This window comes from Microplitis mediator, chromosome 7 (assembly GCF_029852145.1).
Source record: "Microplitis mediator isolate UGA2020A chromosome 7, iyMicMedi2.1, whole genome shotgun sequence".
Taxonomy (NCBI): Eukaryota; Metazoa; Arthropoda; class Insecta; order Hymenoptera; family Braconidae; genus Microplitis; species Microplitis mediator.
Genome location: NC_079975.1, coordinates 12,548,992 through 12,570,211, shown reverse-complemented (window position 1 = coordinate 12,570,211; position 21,220 = coordinate 12,548,992). Strand labels below are relative to the sequence as shown.

General features: G+C 29.6%; 3 protein-coding genes across 6 annotated transcripts in view; 1 reads left to right on the top strand and 2 right to left on the bottom strand.

The window, feature by feature from the left end:
• The window catches only part of LOC130671554 (uncharacterized), a 34,203-nt gene extending 33,197 nt beyond the window's left edge, over positions 1-1,006 (bottom strand). For both annotated transcript variants that reach the window (XM_057475514.1, XM_057475516.1), the window contains exons 1-3: positions 728-1,006; positions 455-641; positions 45-383 (exon numbers count right to left, since the gene is read on the bottom strand). The gene's annotated coding sequence lies outside the window, so the exon portion shown is untranslated. The remainder of the gene's footprint in view (positions 1-44; positions 384-454; positions 642-727) is intronic.
• On the top strand, positions 813-17,946 carry LOC130671553 (acetyl-CoA carboxylase). 3 transcript variants are annotated; one of them, XM_057475511.1, is made up of 7 exons: positions 2,534-2,755; positions 3,010-3,198; positions 3,459-3,702; positions 9,704-9,827; positions 10,168-15,898; positions 15,966-16,246; positions 16,452-17,946. In XM_057475511.1, the coding sequence occupies exons 1-7, from the start codon at positions 2,725-2,727 to the stop codon at positions 17,067-17,069; spliced, it is 7,218 nt and encodes a 2,405-aa protein (XP_057331494.1). In that variant the 5' UTR covers positions 2,534-2,724; the 3' UTR covers positions 17,070-17,946. The 3 variants fall into 3 exon arrangements, with proteins under 3 accessions (XP_057331495.1, XP_057331496.1, XP_057331494.1); XM_057475512.1 differs by lacking the exons at positions 2,534-2,755; positions 3,010-3,198 and adding an exon at positions 813-1,141; XM_057475513.1 differs by lacking the exons at positions 2,534-2,755; positions 3,010-3,198; positions 3,459-3,702 and adding an exon at positions 813-1,141.
• LOC130671556 (SID1 transmembrane family member 1-like) lies at positions 17,507-20,968 on the bottom strand. Its single transcript, XM_057475517.1, has 10 exons — positions 20,730-20,968; positions 20,436-20,626; positions 20,065-20,366; positions 19,827-19,977; positions 19,675-19,758; positions 19,283-19,594; positions 18,669-19,221; positions 18,304-18,572; positions 18,019-18,228; positions 17,507-17,921 (listed from the first exon to the last, which is right to left on the bottom strand). The coding sequence occupies exons 2-10, from the start codon at positions 20,610-20,612 to the stop codon at positions 17,634-17,636; spliced, it is 2,346 nt and encodes a 781-aa protein (XP_057331500.1). The 5' UTR covers positions 20,613-20,626; positions 20,730-20,968; the 3' UTR covers positions 17,507-17,633.
• Between the last annotated feature and the right edge of the window lie 252 nt (positions 20,969-21,220).

The following is a 21,220-nucleotide window of genomic DNA, read 5'->3' as shown; positions in this document are numbered from 1 at the left end:
TTAAATTAAATTATAATAATAAATAACTTAATTATTTAATTTACCTCAATTTTTATTCCTAAATATTCTTTTAAATGGGGATGACGAATAATTGACGAAATTTCTCTATATTGATTTAATTTATGTAAATTATAAGTAAATTCATAATTACTATCATTTGATTTGAACAAAATTAAAGTTGATGTATTTTCAACTGACGATTGATATACTGCTTTACATAGAACATCAATCCAATCAGAATGGTATAAATTTGTCAAACTGCAGTGTGTTATTTGAACCCAATCTAGTTTATCCTCTTTTATTAACTCAATGTCAATATGTTTGTATTTTTGAATTTTTGATTTTTCGACATCAAAGTTAATCTTTGAGAGTTTAATTACGAACTGCAATTATAATAACAAGATAAATATTTTATCTTATATATTTTTTTTAATAAATTAAATCAAATTATTACCTCTTTTACATGGTTTATTAATTTTTCCATAATTATTCACTTGTAATTATTTATTGCTTGAAGATCAAATAACTTGTCTTTTGTCTTAATACTACATATCGATAAACTTAAAACTATAATAGTGTATTGTACATATATCATGTTTTAATTTAATAATTTAAAAACCATTATTGTCGTGTAATGCCCTCTAGAAAAGATAGTCCGGAATTATTGTTTGTCTCTGTCGATAATGTAAAACGATTAGATTTTCCCGTCTCACACAAAACAACTTACCCTTTCCTAACGTTTTTTTTTTTTTTTTTTTTTTTTTTTCGTGGCAATATACATCTGTACATATGATTCATCGGTGTATATACCTAGAACCTAGGTGTTACATACATACACGTAACTATTTATAAAGAAAAGAAAAAGGTCATAGTAAACAGCGTGGATAAAAAACAATCAATATAAGAAAAACTGTTTAATTATTTACTAAAATTGTATTGTTGCTAATGTTAAGTTTAAATTTATTTTCAATTAAATATCAAATTTTTAATTAACATATTCTACACAGATATTAAACATTTGTCTTTAGTATATATAGTGGTAAATAAAATAAATATAACGAATGTCAGGAGACGAGCACAACACTGATCCTAACCTCCAACAGGAGCGAGGGACTCAACCTCAACGAAAAATTCGTCACCGGTAAGTTTAATTTATTTTAACATTATACAAAAGTTAATTAATTTTATACTTTATATTAATTAATCAATATTAACTTGGTCGTGTAAGCTTTTGGTTATTAACTTTTTTTTTTAAATTTATACAAATAATAATTTTATTTGAGACGCATGTGCTTTTGATGTTATCTCACAGCAATGATCTGGACCAATCACTGCGTTTCTTTTTGTGGTCTGACGATTTCATTGACCAATCATATTATTCTTCGTATAAAACTATTTTATTTTTTTATTTCACTTTATTTAATTTTTTAATTTTTTTTTTACTTTTATAATTAACATTTTTTTAAATTTTTTAAATATTTAAACATTTAATATAAAAATTATAAAATTATTACAAATAGGACAAATTATTACTATATTCAATGCTGTGTAATTATAATGTTTTAACTACGATTTTGTGCATCAATATAAATTTTTATTAATAATTTTATAAAATTATATTTTTTAAATTATAATAAATTGAAATTTTATCCAAATTACATGTACAGACATTAAGGATAAAGGTCACGTTGATATGTAATTGATAAAAACTTATTATCGTTAACACGTGTTTTTATCTATATTTTATTAGTCGTTGTTATTCGAATTTAAAAAATAAATTTTTGGAAACAATAAATATAAAATAAGGATTTTCGAGATTTTTATGGGTCGGAAAAATAAAAGAAACAATAATCAGTAATCAAGTATACATATAATTCCTGGCATGAAGATATTGATGTCATAAAAACAGTAACGCCGTCGTATATATTATTTGCGAAATATAATATACAAGGTCAAGTGTACTAAACAGAACTTTTCTATCATTGTTAGATAAGATGTTATCTTACTTTTAATCAATTTAAATAAATTCATTCATTTGCTTATCTCATTTTTCATGAGATTAATATAATTAATTTTGTGCAACTATTTAGTTTTTATTAATTTTAGATTTTAAATGGAATACTAAAAAAATATCATTTGAATTACACGCTGCAGTGATTACGCGTGCTTATGAATATGCACATAAAAATACATGATAAAATATTTAATTTATCTTTTAATAAATGTATATTGATTTATTTCTTTTTTTTAGTTAATAAATTATTAGATATAATCAATAATAGAGTTGCAATTAAAAAGTAAAGTAAATGTCAGTTGTTATTACATGTTAGTTTTCGATTGTCTCTAGACGAATGTCCCTCTATGTACCCAAATTAATTAGTGTGATATAAAATGAACACGTGCTAAGCTATTTATCGTTTAGCACACACATTCAACGTGAACGTAAAAGAAGTAAAGTCTCTTCCCGACCCTTGAACTATATTCCGGTCATTCTTATACAGCCGATCCGTTTATCATTTCGTTGAGTAGCCATTTATCTGTGCTACAGACAACTACGTTTTGTACAGAAGTGTTTTTTTGTACACATAGCATTATTTTTTCTTATTTCTTTCTCCTTAAGATTTTCTAAACAAATAAATTAATCAATAATAATGCATAAACATTGAGTAAATTACCTGAGTCAACTACTAAAGATAAAGTGCTGAAATAAATTACATCGGCGGTATGTTGAGAGGACTTTTCGACTTTACTATTGGTACAAAAAATTATTTTCAAGTCAACTTTTTTTTTTTTAATTATTTTCAAGTTAAAGAAAATTTACTCATTCAATATTTCAACTAGTTTGACAAGTTTGATAACTATCTTTTTGAAAAAAAAAAATTTTTTTTTTGTTATTTTATTGTCCATGAATTATTAAAAGAAATAATGAAGTAAATAAAAACTAATGGGAGTAATAAAAAATATATTAAAATAATATAAGGAACCTGTAGCTAGAAAATTTAATTCAAGGTTTTCGTGCGTGTTGTCTCGTGATTGTACTTGCTATTGTTTGGTCATTTCAATTCATCATTCAACTTGAATATGATGTCAAGCAACTTTTAGGTTTATTTGCTTCTCTACTATTATTATTATTTCTGTCATCTTGTATAATTTATCTAAATTTAAAAAAAAAATATTCTAATTTAAACACTGATTTAGGTGAGTAAAAAAATATTGAAACATATGAGATAAGCTTTACTTGGATTCATAACTAATTTTATTTTTATCTAATTGTCATTTTAATAAAAGTTAATTATAAGTTTGATTTTGGTGACTAAAATTGCATGGGGATTTTACAATGAATTGCATCTCTAGCGTTACACTCAAGAAGCTTTGTTATAAGAAAAGATTTAACCTGCTAAAGAGATTTTTGAAAAATTTTAAATTTTAATTTTATATCGACTACATTCATTTTGAAGGTAATACCGACAACGAGAACAAAACGCAGCAACAAAAATTTTTAATACAAAAAAAAGTAATACTAAAAAATTTAAATAACGGTGACAAGATGTCCGAAACACCTGTAAGTTTTGTGGTTGGTGGCTCAGATCCAACTGAAGAACTTGAATTGGAGACTGAGGACAGCTTTCCTATTGAAGGATTTGATGGATATCAACAAATGCCAACGATGCCAAGTATTAATGAACATCGAAAACGGTTAAGGTGAAGCTGTTTTTTTTTTTTTTTTTTTTTTTTTTTTTTTTTTTTTTCAATTTAATTTTATTTTTATATTTTAAATTTATAGTTGGAAGTTGGAATAGCGAGACTACGTTTCAGATATTTTCGATTTTTACCCCCACCATTAAAACTTAATACCTAAGGCACGTGCCTTGATGGTGGGGGAAAAAACCGAAAATATCCGAAGCGCTAAGTCTCGCTAATCCAAATATGATACTTTTTCATTTATTTTTATTGTCCTTTATTGATGATTATATATAATTTTTAATCGTGATACTTTTGAGTTCAGTACTGAAGCTACTAAGCAAATTTACTAGAAATATTGAAAATAAATTACATTAACGTATTCATTTTGTTGACCTGGAAGCGCCCTCCTGCAATCTATAAATTTCAATATTCGAAGGACAAATGAAGATTAGGTTAGACTAAATTCGAGTCTACAAATTAAATAAACGTATTGACGTCAATGAATATTGCAAATATAATCGAGTTTCAATTATATATCAAAAATGCTATTTATTACAAAATAAAATCTTTAAAAATTGTGCAATTAAATAATCAGTCATAAAGGAATCAATTATTTTTCAACATAATTTTATGTTCATTCACTCATGCCAAAAATTAAAGGAACAGAAAAATTTAACAAATTTTTTAGTGCTTTTTGAAAGGCTGTAATTTCGTGAAAAATGATCGTATCGAGATTTAAAAAAGCATTTTATAGCTTGAAATCTCTAGTTTCGGCGCATTTTGATTAAAAATTTTTTAGAGCTGCGGTTATTGCGCAACCATGAGAAATACCGCGAGACAAAAAATTTTCCAAATTTTTTCTTTTTTTTCAAAGAGTCTGCGGGGTGTAGAAAAATCATATTTAATTGTTGATATTATTAATTGATAATCTTTTGTATTAGAAATAATACAGGAATTAATTTTATATTGACAAGATTTAATACTATTTTAGGTTAATTAAAAAATTAAATTTAATTATAGTGTCCTTTTTTACCAATAAAAGACATTCTTTCTTACCATTCGATGCCAAAACTATTGTAAGGAATTAAGTAGGAACTCTGATAGCCGCATCTTTCCTCAGAAAGTTCTGCAGTGAAATGTTTTCGGCTAACTTAACGACTAGTTTCTGGCAAACCTCGGCTGGATAATACTTTCCTTTATTTAGGTTGACTTCAGAATACGGCAGTAGCTTGAATGTAACTTGACTTAAAAACTTGCCGTCAATTTGAAGTGAAACTTTCCAATAACTTAACGTCATTGTCTGACAGTAACACTTGTAGTCAAATTGAATTCAAGTTAACAGACAATTTACTGTCAAATTGAAGGTAACTGCTTGCTCTCCAACACTTTCCTTTAAGGCTGGGCCGCACCTAACGAAGTCCTGAATTTAAGAATTCTAATTATTTATTAAATAATTATCATAACAGCAATTTTATTAGCTTCCGACTAAAAGCAGAAGACGAACTTGAACCTGAATTTAAGAATTAGAATTCTTAAATTCAGGATTTCGTTAGGTGCGGCCCACCCTCAAGTTACCTTTAGAATACGACAGTAGTTGGTAGTTAACTTACGGTTAAGGTGGCTATCAGAGAAGGGCTTTCGACAACGAGTGTGATTGGTTCACAAGTCATTAGACGAGTGTTGCCAACACACGAGTGTCGAAAGCCCTTCCTACTCAATTCGTTAATATACTGTTTTGCAGGGAAGGGCAAGTAAAATACTTGACGTATTATACATAGTTCCATACATGTATAATACTAGGTATAATACCTACTGAGTTTTCTACATGACGTATTTTACGTTTAGTGTTGTAGCGCCACCTGTTGACGTAAGACGAACTCGATAAACATAAATCCAAAGAGAAAAGGCATTTTTGCAAAATTTAGCGTAAAAAATTTTTTCTTGTATAAATATAATCATCGTTTTTGAAATTTATTCAGCTACAATTTGCTTTTTTTGTTGTTCTGTACGACAATTTGCTGCTGAGATATCAGCCTTCAAATGAAAAAGGATCCTTTTGTCTTTGATTATTGATATCTCAGCAAGTAATGGTCACACAGTAATTTAAAGGGCAGTTTAATAAACTTGAATAAATTCCCTGCAAGCTCCATTTTCGATTTTTTCAAAAAAAAATTTTTTTTCATCCTTGATATCCATTTGAAAAACCCATAAAAAATGGCCATTTTCTGGTTTTTTAGTCGACTCATCGCTACTCTGCAAATATTGATAAAAAAATAATGTTGCCAGGTGATTTTACAGCTTAATGTACCCCAAAAAACCCTGAAAATTTTCAGATTGATCCATTGAACCGTTTGTTCGGACCGATTGCTTAAAGTTTTACAAAACAATTAAAGGAACAAGTTTTGTTCCTTAATTTGTGTCATCATTACTAAAATGAAAAAATTAATTTTTTTTTGATTTTCTTTCATTTTTGCGTTAGTCATTTAGTGAATGTAAGGTAAAGAGGAAAAGCAAAAACCGTCGCTCAAAAAAATATTTTGCGGGAAGATCTTTAAACTAGAGATTTCAAGCTTCAATTTGCTTTTTTAATTTTTTCGATACGATCATTTTTCACAAAAATACAGCCTTCCAAAAATCACTAAAAAATTTATAAAATTTTTTTGTTCCTTTAATTTTTTGGATAAGTGTATTAATTATTGTAAAATGAATACTTTAATTAAATAAAAGTATAAATAATTATTAATAAAATATTTACCGCTGACTCTGTAATCGGAGTTGTGCAGTATTTTTTTAGCATATGATTACACTTTAAACATCGAGCAATATTTTTCTTATCCAATTTTTCAATTACAAAATCATTTTCCTCCAAGAATGATTGATACATTTTTTTTTTTAAATAAACTCATTTTGGGTAAAATTATATACTCCGACCCGTCACTTGTGAAGCAATTGAAAAACGGTTAGAAATTAAAAATCGTGCAATTTCAAGTAACATCCGCTAGTTGGCACAAAAATCGACGTATAATTAAGGTATTATACACTCGTTGTCATTAATGCCTGGTCCCCCAGGCTATAGAATCTTAGCCATGCAGGGGACCAGGCATTAATGACAACGAGTGTACGTAGTTTACGTAAAATACGTAAGAAACTGTCCGTTACGCGTAACTACCCACCCCTGCTGTTTTGTCATATCAACCGCGAAAGTTGAATTTTCAAGCAACATGCAGAGGGCGCAAACTATACGATTTCTGGCAATCTATAGTTTGGTTAACCCTGATTGAACAACTGAATGCGATCGAATTAAACAGAATTAAATTTTAATTCTATTTAATTCAGATAAATTCTGTTATTTCGGTACGTAACTTAAAAATGAATTCTGTCTAATTCGGCAGGAAAACCAGAATTTGCCCAAATTAAAACGAATGTAAATAATTCTATTCGGTTTAATTCTGATTAATTCGAAAATAATTCTCCAATTTCTGGTTCTGAATCCGAATTAAACTGAATTAAAACGAATTTGAAATTTTTAAATCGGTTTTATTCTGTTTAATTCAAATTCAAATTTTCAATTCAGTTGAATTCTGTTTAGCAGAATTCGACAAAATATAACAGAATTAAAATTTTTAATTCAGTCGAATTCAGTTGTTTAATCAGGAAACTTTCCTCGAACTTGTATCGAAAGGTAACTTCTCTCTCTTTATCTGTCTGTCTCTACATTCCTACACGACTTGAAACATTTTTTACTGGTTCTCTCTCAAATTCAACTTCCGCCGTTGATATGACAAAAAATTTTGTTCGATACTTTATGCTCAAAGGTAGGAACCCTGACAGACTTCAAGTGCAGGCACGCGTTTGAGGCTATGAATACATTCTCATCAAGATCTCGTACTATATCCGGTCTTGATAAGAAAGCGCCCATAGCCTCAAACTCCCGACGTCTTCAAGCCGTCAGAATCCCTACCGTTCTGCATACGTATCGAAAATATCTATTTACGATTCAGAAAATTTTCAATCTTTTGATACCTACATTGTATAAACGATTTTTTTTCAAAATTGTTAAGTAATTTTTTATAAACAATGAGGTAAACTTTTTCGTTTTTTGCGCTTCAATAATTTTCATCTCAGCAACTATTCGTCATAGAGACTTCAAAATTCATTTTGTTCATTATTAAATCCCATAAACAATGATACTAATTTGTCTCGATAACGTCTCAATAGTTTCCGAGATATTTCATTTTACATCCAATTTTTTTATAAAAAAAAAGATCACCCTCCAAATTTATGTCAACTTTCTTCCTTGTTTTTTTTCTAGAATTTTGAAAAAAAAATTATTCAAAATCGATCTTTACCAACCGAAAATGATCTTTGACCATTTTTTCGTGCGCATCGACTGGACTAGAAAACAAAAAAACTCTAGTCGGTCAGCGAAGAAAAAGTATTGTTCATTTCAAACGATGAACGTGAATATTTATATACATAATTTTTACGATTGAAAGTAATCGACTATGTCTTGAAAGATTGTTTTCTTTTTTATTTATTTAAAAAAAACTATATGTATAATTTCTTAATTGATTATTATGGAATAATCGAACAACACTAGCAATGCATTATTACTGTATTGGTCCTTTATTCCATAACGGCGGTCAGATTACGAATTTCGTTAAAAAATTAAATTAGCTGGTATGCTGGTACCTTAAGAAACGACTTTCTCATGTCCAACGTCATAAAAAGTTATAAGAAGGGGAATCTGTTGTCACGAGGAAAGTTTTGCTGGATATCCTGACAGTATTTAACAGTCTTTCCACCTATCTGTTGCATTTATTATTTTTGTGATTTTATTAATTTTTATGAATCGAAAACAAATTTTTTGTTTATTAATAAATCGACAAAATATTTATCCGTCGCTAAATATGTGTTGGATATTTTCTAAAGTTCTGTGAATTATTAAGAACAAATGTGAATTTTTCAATTGATTGTTTAACCATATTTCGAATTTCTTATACATATTGGGTATTTTTAATAATTACTTTATGTTATCATTTAATTATTCATCACACAACATGAGAAGAATAAAGAGATTCGTTTTGGCTCAAACTAACGCAAAAGATATAACTTGGAAGAGTTCTGATAACTTCTGTACTGAATCTACAAATGGTAACAATGAAAAGAATGATTACAGAACATCTTTCGAAGGCTGTGATGCAGTATTGATACCAAATGAAAGTCCAAAATCTAATCTCTCAGTGCCACCGACATCACTTCAGTAATTTCATTTCACAATCATTTTTATGGAATATAATTTCATTGATAAAAAATTTTTTTTCTAATCCTAAAAAAGTATAATATGAATAAAAAAATGTTAATTAATATTGATCTTTCAGGATAGTTTTTTATCTTTATAAATTTAAATATATTTAAACTTTTTGTCGTTTGAAAATATTAAAAAAAAAAAAAAAAACAAAAAATTTTTCTTTTTCTTCAAATAAAAATGTAATCAATCTAACTACAAAATCATAAATTATCGATTTTTATGAATTATATTAAGATTTCATGTAACATAAAAAAATTATTTTATTTGCTTATGATGACTCAATATTATCACAGAATTTTCCAACGTGTCTAAAGTTTTTGCCGATTAATTTAAATTGCTATAATAAGTTCCATTGAAAGTAGTTATTGACATAACTTTTTTTTTTTTTTTTCATTCGAAATTTGTCAATAATTTTTGGATAGTATTAGTTTTTGCTCAATAATAACCATCTAAAATAAATACTATTTTGAAGCATTAATAAATTAGAAATTAACTAATCAAATACAGAATCGGAAGCGAAGAAAGTAGTAAATAAAACATTTTTGTTTAATTAATTGGCTGACTTTCTCTATTACGTCGTTCCAGCGGTACATTGCATTGTTATTTAGTGCGTTTAAAAAGTTTTCAACATAAATAATTTTTATTTAAATGTTGAAAGAAACCTTGAAAAACTTAGCATAATAATATTTTGTTTTCTTTATATTACAGGCCTAGTATGTCGCAGGGTACGGTAATGATTATGACGCAAAATCGTTTGCAAGAAAAAGATTTTACTGTTGCTACGCCTGAAGAATTTGTTCACCGTTTTAATGGTACCAAAGTTATTAATAAGGTAAATCCTTTTTTTTCTTTTAATAAAAAATTTTCATATATAATAATTATTATCACTAATTTAATTTATTATAAATTCTATCAATATTTTTTTAAATTGAAATTTAACATTTGAATCTAATGTGCTATATATAAATTTAAAATCATCAATCCTGATCAGATAATCATCTTTAAAAAAATGGAAACATTAAATTATTCAAGTTTTATCATCAATGCTTAGTTTTTTTTTTCACTTAAATGACTTTGAACCTTGTACTTTGTCTACATCAATATTACTTTATGATGTAAGCTAATATTTAAATGAATAGAATTGTGGTGAGTATTTTAAATAATTTTTACAGATTCTTATAGCAAATAATGGTATAGCTGCAGTAAAATGTATGCGTTCAATACGAAGATGGTCATACGAGATGTTCAAGAATGAGAGAGCTATAAGATTTGTGGTGATGGTAACACCTGAAGATCTTAAAGCCAATGCCGAGTATATAAAGATGGCTGATCAATATGTACCTGTACCCGGAGGATCTAACAATAATAATTATGCCAATGTCGAATTAATTGTTGATATTGCTCTACGTACTCAAGTACAAGCTGTTTGGGCAGGATGGGGTCACGCATCTGAAAACCCTAAATTACCAGAGCTATTGCATAAAAAAGATATCTCATTCATTGGACCATCAGAGCGAGCAATGTGGGCTTTGGGAGATAAGATAGCATCTAGTATCGTAGCTCAAACTGCTGACGTTCCAACATTACCATGGTCTGGATCCGAATTAAAAGCTCAATACAGTGGTAAAAAAATAAAAATATCATCAGAGCTTTTTAAAAAAGGTTGTGTATCAACAGTAGAAGAATGCATGGCAGCTGTTAATAAAATTGGATTTCCTGTTATGGTAAAAGCTAGTGAAGGAGGTGGTGGTAAAGGTATTCGTAAAGTAGAAAATGCTGAAGAATTACCGTCACTTTTCCGTCAAGTTCAAACCGAAGTTCCTGGATCACCAATATTTATAATGAAACTTGCTAGATGTGCACGTCACTTAGAAGTTCAATTACTTGCTGATAATTACGGTAATGCAATATCTTTATTTGGTCGTGACTGTTCTATTCAAAGAAGACATCAGAAAATTATTGAGGAAGCGCCTGCTGTTATTTCAAAACCAGAAATATTTGAAGAAATGGAAAAAGCCGCAGTAAGACTTGCTAAAATGGTAGGCTACGTTAGTGCAGGAACAGTAGAATATCTTTATGATACTTCAGGATCTTATTATTTTTTAGAATTAAATCCTCGATTACAAGTTGAACATCCATGTACTGAAATGGTATCAGATGTTAATTTACCAGCAGCACAATTACAAATAGCAATGGGTTTACCGCTTCATCATATTAAAGATATACGTTTGTTGTACGGTGAAAGTCCTTGGGGTGATAGTCCAATAGATTTTGACCAGCCACAGCATAAACCTCACCCTTGGGGACATGTAATTGCCGCACGAATTACTAGTGAGAATCCAGATGAAGGATTCAAACCAAGTTCAGGTACAGTTCAAGAACTTAATTTTAGATCATCAAAAAATGTCTGGGGATATTTTTCTGTTGGTGTATCTGGTGGTCTTCATGAGTTTGCTGATTCACAATTTGGGCATTGTTTCTCATGGGGTGAAGATCGTAATCAAGCACGTGAAAATCTTGTAATTGCACTAAAAGAATTGAGTATACGAGGTGATTTTCGTACCACCGTTGAATATTTAATTACGTTGTTAGAAACAGAATGTTTTCAGACTAATAACATTGATACCGCATGGTTAGATGCTTTGATTGCTGAACGTGTAAAAAGTGATAAACCAGATGTTTTACTTGCGGTAACTTGCGGTGCTCTTCATATTGCTGATCGTACTATTAATGCAGCATTTACTGGATTTCAAACAAGCTTAGAACGAGGCCAAATTCAAGCAGGCAATGATTTAAATAATATTGTTGATGTCGAATTAATAAATGATGGTATTAAGTATAAGGTCCAAGCAGCTAAAAGTGGTCCAAATAGTTATTTTCTTGTAATGAATAATTCTTACAAAGAAGTTGAAGTTCATCGTCTTTCAGATGGTGGTCTATTACTTTCACTTGACGGCGGAAGTTTCACAACATATATGCGTGAAGAAGTTGATCGTTATCGCATTATTATTGGCAATCAAACATGTGTTTTTGAGAAAGATAATGATCCTTCTCTTCTACGTGCACCAACTGCTGGTAAGCTTATAAGTTTTCTCGTTGACGATGGAGGTCATGTGGAGCAAGGTCAAGCGTATGCAGAAATTGAAGTTATGAAAATGGTTATGACAGTAACAGCTAGTGAAGCAGGAAGTGTATTTTATGTTAAGCGACCAGGTGCTGTTTTAGAAGCAGGAACATTAATTGCTCACTTAGAATTAGATGATCCATCTTTAGTCACAAAAGCCCAAGATTATACAGGTCAGTTTCCTGCTCCTGTTGTTCCTGCTATTCCAGAAAAATTGAATCTTCTTCATTGTAAATACCGTGCTGGTTTAGAAAATACATTGGCAGGTTATTGTTTACCTGATCCTTATCATTTACCGCGATTACGTGAATTAATTGAGAAATTCATGAATTCATTAAGAGATCCTAGTTTACCACTTCTTGAACTTCAAGAAGTTATATCAACAATTTCCGGAAGAATTCCAGTATCAGTTGAAAAAAAAATACGTAAATTAATGACACTATATGAACGAAATATTACATCTGTTTTGGCACAATTTCCAAGTCAACAAATTGCTGCTGTTATTGACAGCCATGCTGCAACTTTATCTAAAAGATCTGATAGAGATGTATTTTTCCTTACAACTCAAGCAATTGTTCAGCTAGTTCAACGATATAGAAATGGAATTCGAGGGCGTATGAAAACTGCTATGCATGAATTATTACGACAATATTACACAGTAGAAAGTCAATTTCAACAAGGTCATTATGATAAATGTGTTTCTGCACTTATTCAACAGTATAAAGACAATATGGCTATGGTAACCAATACTATATTTAGTCATAATCAAGTAACAAAGAAAAATGTTCTTGTTACAATGTTAATCGATCATTTATGGGCAAATGAACCAGGTCTTACTGATGAATTAGCTAGTACATTAACTGAACTAACAAGTTTAAATCGTGCTGAACATTGTCGAGTTGCCTTACGAGCACGCCAAATACTTATTGCTGCGCATCAACCGGCTTATGAATTAAGACACAATCAAATGGAATCAATTTTCTTGTCAGCAGTTGATATGTATGGTCATGATTTTCATCCAGAGAATCTTCAAAAACTTATTTTATCAGAAACATCAATCTTTGACATACTCCATGATTTCTTTTATCACACCAATCGAGCTGTTTGTAATGCAGCTTTAGAAGTTTATGTAAGAAGAGCTTATATCAGTTATGAATTTACTTGTTTACAACATCTTGAACTCTCTGGTGAAATTCCTTTGGTATATTTCCAATTTTTATTGCCAAGTAATCATCCTAATCGTCAAAATCAATCACTAATAAATCATCGAACTGGTGCAGTTGCAGCTTTCCAAGACTTGGAACAATTTAGCCAGTATGCTGATGAAGTTTTAGATCTTTTAGAAGATCTTTCATCACCGAATTCTATTTCTGCAAAAGTTTTAGAGGCTGTTGATGCTGCAGGCAGCGAATCACGTCATAGTACGTCAATTAATGTATCACTGAGTATGGCTGAAACTGGTGGGCCAGCAGAAATTGGAGAAAAATCGGCAGAACCAGTTCATATTTTAAGCATCACTGTACAAGATAACGGTAATCAAGATGACGCAGCAATGGCAAGACTTTTTGGTGATTGGTGTGCTTCAAATAAAGAAGAACTTGTATCACGTGGTATCAGGCGAGTTACTTTTGCAGCTCTTCAAAAACGTCAGTTTCCAAAGTTTTTCACATATCGTAACAGAGATGGATTTATTGAAGACAGAATTTATCGTCATTTAGAACCTGGTTGTGCTTTCCAATTAGAGCTTAATCGAATGAGAACATATGAATTAGAAGCATTACCTACATCTAATCAAAAAATGCATCTTTATCTTGGCAAAGCTAAAGTTGCAAAAGGTCAACAAGTTACAGATTATCGTTTCTTTATACGTTCGATAATTCGTCACTCAGATTTGATCACAAAAGAAGCAAGTTTTGATTATCTTCATAATGAGGGTGAACGTGTTCTTCTTGAAGCAATGGATGAGCTTGAGGTTGCTTTCTCTCATCCTCTAGCGAAGCGTACTGACTGCAATCATATATTTTTAAACTTTGTACCTACTGTAATAATGGATCCCGCACGAATTGAAGAGAGTGTTACAAGTATGGTCTTGCGTTATGGTCCAAGGTTGTGGAAATTACGTGTTCGTCAGGCAGAAATTAAAATGACTATTCGTCCAGCACCTGGAAAACCAACATCAACTGTACGTCTTTGTATTGCTAATGACAGTGGTTATAGTATTGATTTACATTTATATACAGAAACTACTGAACCTAAAACAGGAATTATTCGATTAGAATCATACAGTTCAGCCAATTCCAATAGAAGACCTGGTCCTATGCATGGTATGCCAGTTTCTACACCTTATTTAACAAAAGATTATCTTCAGGCAAAAAGATTTTTGGCTCAAAGTGTAGGAACAACTTATGCATATGATCTTCCTGATATGTTCCGCCAGGAAATTGAAAAAGCTTGGGTAAAATATTTTGAAGAACGTCCAAATATAGAAAATCAATCAATTCCTAGTCCTGTAATGGACTGCGTAGAGTTAGTTTTAGATGGTGAAAATCTTGTTGATCAAAAACGATTGCCGGGTGAAAATGATGTCGGTATGATTGCTTGGAAATTGACAATTTTCACACCAGAATTTCCATCAGGCCGTGAACTTATTCTTATCGCAAATGATGTAACACATTTAATAGGTTCATTTGGACCTCAAGAAGATCTTGTATTTTATCGGGCGTCTGAACGAGCAAGACAACTTAGAATACCGCGAGTATACTTTTCAACAAATTCTGGAGCACGTATTGGACTTGCTGAAGAAGTTAAAGCATTATTTAAAATTGCATGGGAAGATGATTCAGTACCAGAAAAAGGTTTTAAATATATATACTTGACTCCAGATGATTATGCTCGGTTATCACCGCTTAATTCAGTAAAAGCATCACTTATAGAAGATGCTGGTGAGGCACGTTATAAAATTACTGATATCATTGGTAAAGACGATGGTCTTGGAGTTGAAAATCTTAAGTATGCAGGTTTAATTGCCGGTGAAACATCTCGGGCTTATGATGAAATAGTTACAATATCTATTGCAAGTTGTCGTGCAATTGGAATTGGCTCATATTTAGTACGACTTGGACAACGTGTTATTCAAATTGAAAATTCTCATATTATTCTTACTGGTTACCGTGCACTCAATGCAGTTCTTGGTAGAGAAGTTTACGCTAGTAATAATCAACTGGGCGGAGTACAAATTATGCATCATAATGGTATATCTCATGTAACAGAACCAAGAGATCTTGATGGTATTGCTACAGTTTTGAGATGGATAAGTTTTGTACCAAAAAATAAAGGAGGGTCTCTACCAATTATAACACCAGCTGATCCAGTTGATAGAGAAATTGGTTATATTCCAACAAAAACGCCGTATGATCCCAGATGGATGCTTGAAGGTAGAAAGAGTACGGTAGATGCTACAGTATGGGAATCAGGATTTTTTGATTTTGGTTCCTGGGAAGAAATAATGAGACCATGGGCTCAAACTGTTGTAACTGGTCGTGCTAGATTAGGTGGTATTCCTTGTGGTGTTGTCGCTGTCGAGACTAGAACAATGGAGATTCACTTACCTGCTGATCCAGCAAATCTTGATTCTGAGGCGAAAACAATATCACAAGCTGGTCAAGTTTGGTACCCGGACAGTGCTTACAAAACTGCCCAGGCAATTAAAGATTTTAATAGAGAAGAATTACCATTATTTATTTTTGCTAATTGGCGAGGATTTTCTGGTGGTATGAAAGGCAAGTATTGATAATGACTAACTAACTAATCAATAAATATAATCTTTATTTATATTTTCTTTTAAAGATATGTACGAACAAATAATGAAATTTGGAGCATACATTGTTGATGGTTTAAGAGAGTACAAAAAGCCAGTATTTATTTATATTCCACCGAATGGAGAGTTAAGAGGAGGTGCATGGGCTGTAGTAGATCCTACAATAAATCCACGTTTTATGGAAATGTTTGCTGACAATACGAGTAGAGGAGGAGTTTTAGAGCCAGAAGGAATTGTAGAAATTAAATTTAAAACAAAAGATATTTTAAAAACTATTCATCGACTAGATCCTGTTATTCAAATTTTGAAGGTAAATTTTTATTAATAATCATAAAATATTATTTAATAAAGATTTATTATTATTATTATTATTATTATTATTATGATTATGATTATTATTATTATTATTATTATTATTATTATTATTATGATTATTATTATTATTATTATTATTATTATTATTATTATTATTATTATTATTATTATTATTATTATTATTATTATTACTATTATAGGAAAAATTGTCACACTCATTATCAGCAGAAGAACGAGCGAAAATAGAAATGGAAATTCGTTCAAGAGAGCACATATTAGAGCCAATGTATCGTCAAGCAGCTGTACATTTTTCAGATCTTCACGATACACCGGAACGTATGTTGGAGAAAAATGCAATAAATGATATAATACCATGGCGAAAAGCACGTTGTTTACTTTATTGGCGTTTACGTCGTCGATTGTTAGAAGAAGAATTCAGAAGTGATATTTTGTCAACACAACCAAGTCTTGATGTAAGACAAGTTGATGCAATGTTGAGACGTTGGTTTGTTGAGGATAAAGGTACAACTGAATCTTATCTTTGGGACCAAGACGAGAGTGTAGTTGATTGGTTACAAAACCAACGTAATAATGAAAATAGTGTTGTAATGCATAATATTAATTGTGTAAAACGTGGCGCGGTAGTTACCCACGTTAAAGATTCTCTTGAAAAGTGTCCTGAAGTACGACTTGAAGCAGTACTTGAAATTGCTCATCGACTTAGTTCTGCAGAACGAACTGAACTTCAACGCACTTTAGCACAATTAGAATCATCTCCAGTTCAAGAGCACCACAATGACTCGAGTGCCTCATCGTAACTGTTTTTACGATAATTATCATGCACACACGAGTACCTGTTGAATAACAAATTCAAAAATATTCTTCAACGATTCAATTTATACTTCTTTTAATCTAATAAAATTTTTAATCTTTGTCATATCTTCTCGTGAAAATGCCATAAACTTAATAACATTTAATCTCACCACTTATTTGTAATTAATAATTTTTTTTTTTTCCTAATTTTTACTTTTTACTGTAAATTTGTGTGGAAATATTGTAAATTATGAAGTGAAGATTTAAACCGTAAAAATGTTAAACAAATTTGATAATGCTTTTATAATACATTGTTCAGTACTTGGACAATAGATAAATAATTATTTTTAGATACAAATATGGTGTTTCATTATAGCTTGTTATTTTTATCAAGTGCTCATTAGCCATTAACGTTAAAAAAAAAAACAAAAAAAAATGGGGATTTATAATTACATAAAAATTTATTTATAACTAATCAATTATACACTGCCACGAAATATGTCATAAATATCACAATAATTATTAATTATTTTTTTATTATAAATTATAATTTAACGAACCTTTTTAGATTAAAAAATAGGTATTTGACTTCTGTGCGTGTCTTCTAGATCGTCATCAAGTGTCAATAATACCATAAATGAAAAGAACATAGCAAGAGCAGAAAGAAAATGCCAGATATCATGAAAATCAAAGAAATTTAATAATTTACATGGCATATTAAAGTGCCGTGACTGTGCTGGTAATAATGACCATGAGACTGATTTATTAATAAAAAAATAAAGAGCAAATCCCCATGTTATAAATGACAATACTATATAACACAATGGTTGAAGTAAAATTCGTTCGCGATAACACACCTGTAATAAAATTTTATTAATTATATTTTATTGACGTTTTTTTTTTTTTTTTACTATTATTATTTTCTGTAGTATATTTTTAAAATTAAATACTTACTTTCATGACAATATAAAAAAATGTGTAGAGAAGTAGATTAAGCATGAGTACAGCTAATAAAAATGTTGCAAAATCTTTTTCATGATGCATATTACCCAATACAGCTATTGCAACATTACAGAAATTTGCAATTACAAGTAATATCAATCTTCCAGCGTACATTGGTCTTAAAAGATGAGTAACACCAGCTCGTGCATCATGTTTGAATGTCTGATGAAGTAATTGAGCAGTAGATAATAAATAATAAACTTATAAATGAACAAAGAAAAAATTATATATACTCACCATTATTACTCGTTGAGTTAAACCTCTATCAAATTTCCATCTACCCATATAATAAATTTGAGCCGTTAATAAAAGACATATTAATAAATGTAAAATTGTGAAAATAATCCAAAAATAATTAGAGCCATTTAATACACCAACAGTTCCCAAAAAAATCATTAAAGCAAGTACTGCAAAAGTTACTGTAGCACGTGCATTTATATCGGGATGTCGAGTTTGATAAATTTTTACCATACATAGTACAGAAATAATATACATAAAACTTGTATCTTGAAATAAAAAATAATTTCGTTATAAAAAATTTTTGTTTTACTTAATTAATCATAAAATTTATAAAAATATTTAAGAATAAATTTTATAATTACCAAATTGAAAATTAGTATGATTTGGACACACGTGATAACAAGCAGAAAGTAATCCTTCCATCATAAGAGCTGTACCCATTGCATAAAATAATCCATAATGTTGTGGGATACCATAACTTTTTTTCTTTTCTTCATGTTCAAGATCGTTTTGCTCTCTGACGTACGTCAAAAGAATAAACAACAGACCCAATAATACATAAGCGAAATTCGAGAAGACATGATTAAAATCGGAAAACCCGAAAAATGGATGTGAGCAAAAGAAGTTATAATAACACAAGTCTTGATTTCCAGTAACGTGCAAAACATTTTGATAAGTCGCGACTAATTGAACTACAGGTAAAGCATAAAATACCGCTATTGTACCAAGATAATACAAGTAAAGTCGTGATTTATGTCGAAGAATCTTTGGATCTTTTCGAGCTAAATCAGACACAGCCAACACTCTTTTCGTACGAATTATTTCTTTATCAGAAAAAGCATCATCTAACATGTCAATATCATCTTCATCTAATGACGAATCCTCGTTAAGGGTGTCATCATAACGAGGACCGGCCTATAAATGATTATTATTATTATCATAATTTTACTTTTACAATAATTAAATTAAAAATCACCTCTTCTATTTCAGGAGTAAGAAGTTCTTCTGGTCGGGAAAGAGTTTCTGACTCGTCTGTTAATTGTCGACGTAATTGTCGACGGAGACGAACATTGTGCGTTACAACACCAATTATGTAAAAACAACAAAAAGCTATTCCAATAATCAAAGCAACCGATGCAGCTTTTATACCTTCTTTTTTTGTTATATTAGGTGTTATTGATAATTTTAATTTTTTATATCGCATTATTGATCCTATTTGACCAACACAATCCATATCATCCCCTTTTAATACAAGCACCACAAAAAATCCATTTGGATATATTTCTTTCTAATAGATATAAATATTTTTCTGTGAATTAATTACATAGAATTATTTTTAAAAATAATAAATCAATTAGTCAGACTTACGGGGACTGTTATACCACCTAACTGTGATACAGTTTGCCAGTATCGAGAAAATTGAATATTTCTTTCTAAATCAAAAACTGGACACTATAATAATAATATCAATTATAATAACAATAATTTCCAAAAAATTTTAATAAATTTTTAATACATACAGTTGCGTCTTGTATCGAAACAGTCATACACGTATCACTTTCGGATTCAATTTTCATTAAAACTGATCCACTTTCAACTTGATCAGAAAAATTATACCCATAATATCTTGGTTCAGACGGAGATATAGTTACTTCTCGACTCTCTCCCAAACTTAAAAAAATAATAAATTATATGACTAAATATAAAAACACATATTTTTGCACATCTCAAACGTTAATTTTTTTTCTATAAACTTACGTCAAATAAAAATCATTTTCCAGTACTACAGTCAGGTTAAAAGAAAGTGGTGATTCACTACTAGTGAAAATACTGACAATAACATTATTAATATCCAATTCAATTTTATTTAATTGATTATAATATTTTGATGAACATAGTGTTCGGCTAGTTTTATTGTACCATAGTGGATTAGTATTTTTGCTGTCAATCAGTAGTGGTATTTGCCATGATAAAATACCTTTTTTTTGTTTTACAACAACTAGTAAAGGTTTTTCGGAAGTGGCATTACTTTGTACATTTATTCTCGCTGTATCATTATTCTAAAAATAAAATAAAATGAAATAACAAATTTAATTATTTATAAATTATAAATTATTATTTACACTTACATCTGTATCAGGATAAAGAAAGACATACTCTAGTGATGAATTTATTGTTTTTATATTTTGATCTCCATAATTTGCTGTAATAACTTCAGGATTAAGTGATGATATTAAATTTTTTGAAGTAACATCAACTGCTCCTACCAGATAAAATAAGCTGGTGAGCATCAAGAAGATATACATCTTGATGATTTAACCTATTACGAAAGTATATATATATATATATATATATTGATTTTAAAAAATTACCATTCAAAATTTATAATAACTATTAAAGTATATTAATTGTTTAATAATTACCACTCAAAATTTAAAGATAAATTAACAAATAAACATGTCAACATTATATATTCTTGAGTGAATAAAAAATAATTACTCCTTTTTAAACATTATTTCTATATCGATAAAATAACAGACTAAATTCATGAAGAATAATTGTATTAGTATTTATTACTTATTATTTTTTTTCACACTATTATTATTATTTTTTTAAATTCATAATTAAATTTATAGAGAAATAAAATATTGTATTAACTTATATATACAAATGACATTTGTGTCAGCTGACCAAGTAAACATCCGACTAGAAAATACTAGTTCGATTAACGAGACAAAACGATTCGGATACCTTCGGTTTTGCAGTAAAATGTTCGGGTTCAATGCTACTTGATGCTATCCCGTTTTTGCACACCTCAAGCGCAAAAGCTTGCTTTATGAATGTTTTTTTTTTAAAAACCTTAGACACAAAGCATTTATAAATATAGTACGATATATTTTTGTTTTGATTCAGA

Coding starts and splice junctions, on each gene's coding strand:
- LOC130671556 (XM_057475517.1), bottom strand. CDS start 20,612: ATGTATATCTTCTTGATGCTCACCAGCTTATTTTATCTGGTAGGAGCA. Junction 18,229..18,303: donor TAACTCAACGAGTAATAATG/GTGAGTATATAT, acceptor TTACTTCATCAG/ACATTCAAACATGATGCACG. Junction 17,922..18,018: donor TTTTTTATATTGTCATGAAA/GTAAGTATTTAA, acceptor ATTTTATTACAG/GTGTGTTATCGCGAACGAAT.
- LOC130671553 (XM_057475511.1), top strand. CDS start 2,725: ATGTTGAGAGGACTTTTCGACTTTACTATTG. Junction 3,703..9,703: donor GAACATCGAAAACGGTTAAG/GTGAAGCTGTTT, acceptor TTTATATTACAG/GCCTAGTATGTCGCAGGGTA. Junction 9,828..10,167: donor GTACCAAAGTTATTAATAAG/GTAAATCCTTTT, acceptor TAATTTTTACAG/ATTCTTATAGCAAATAATGG.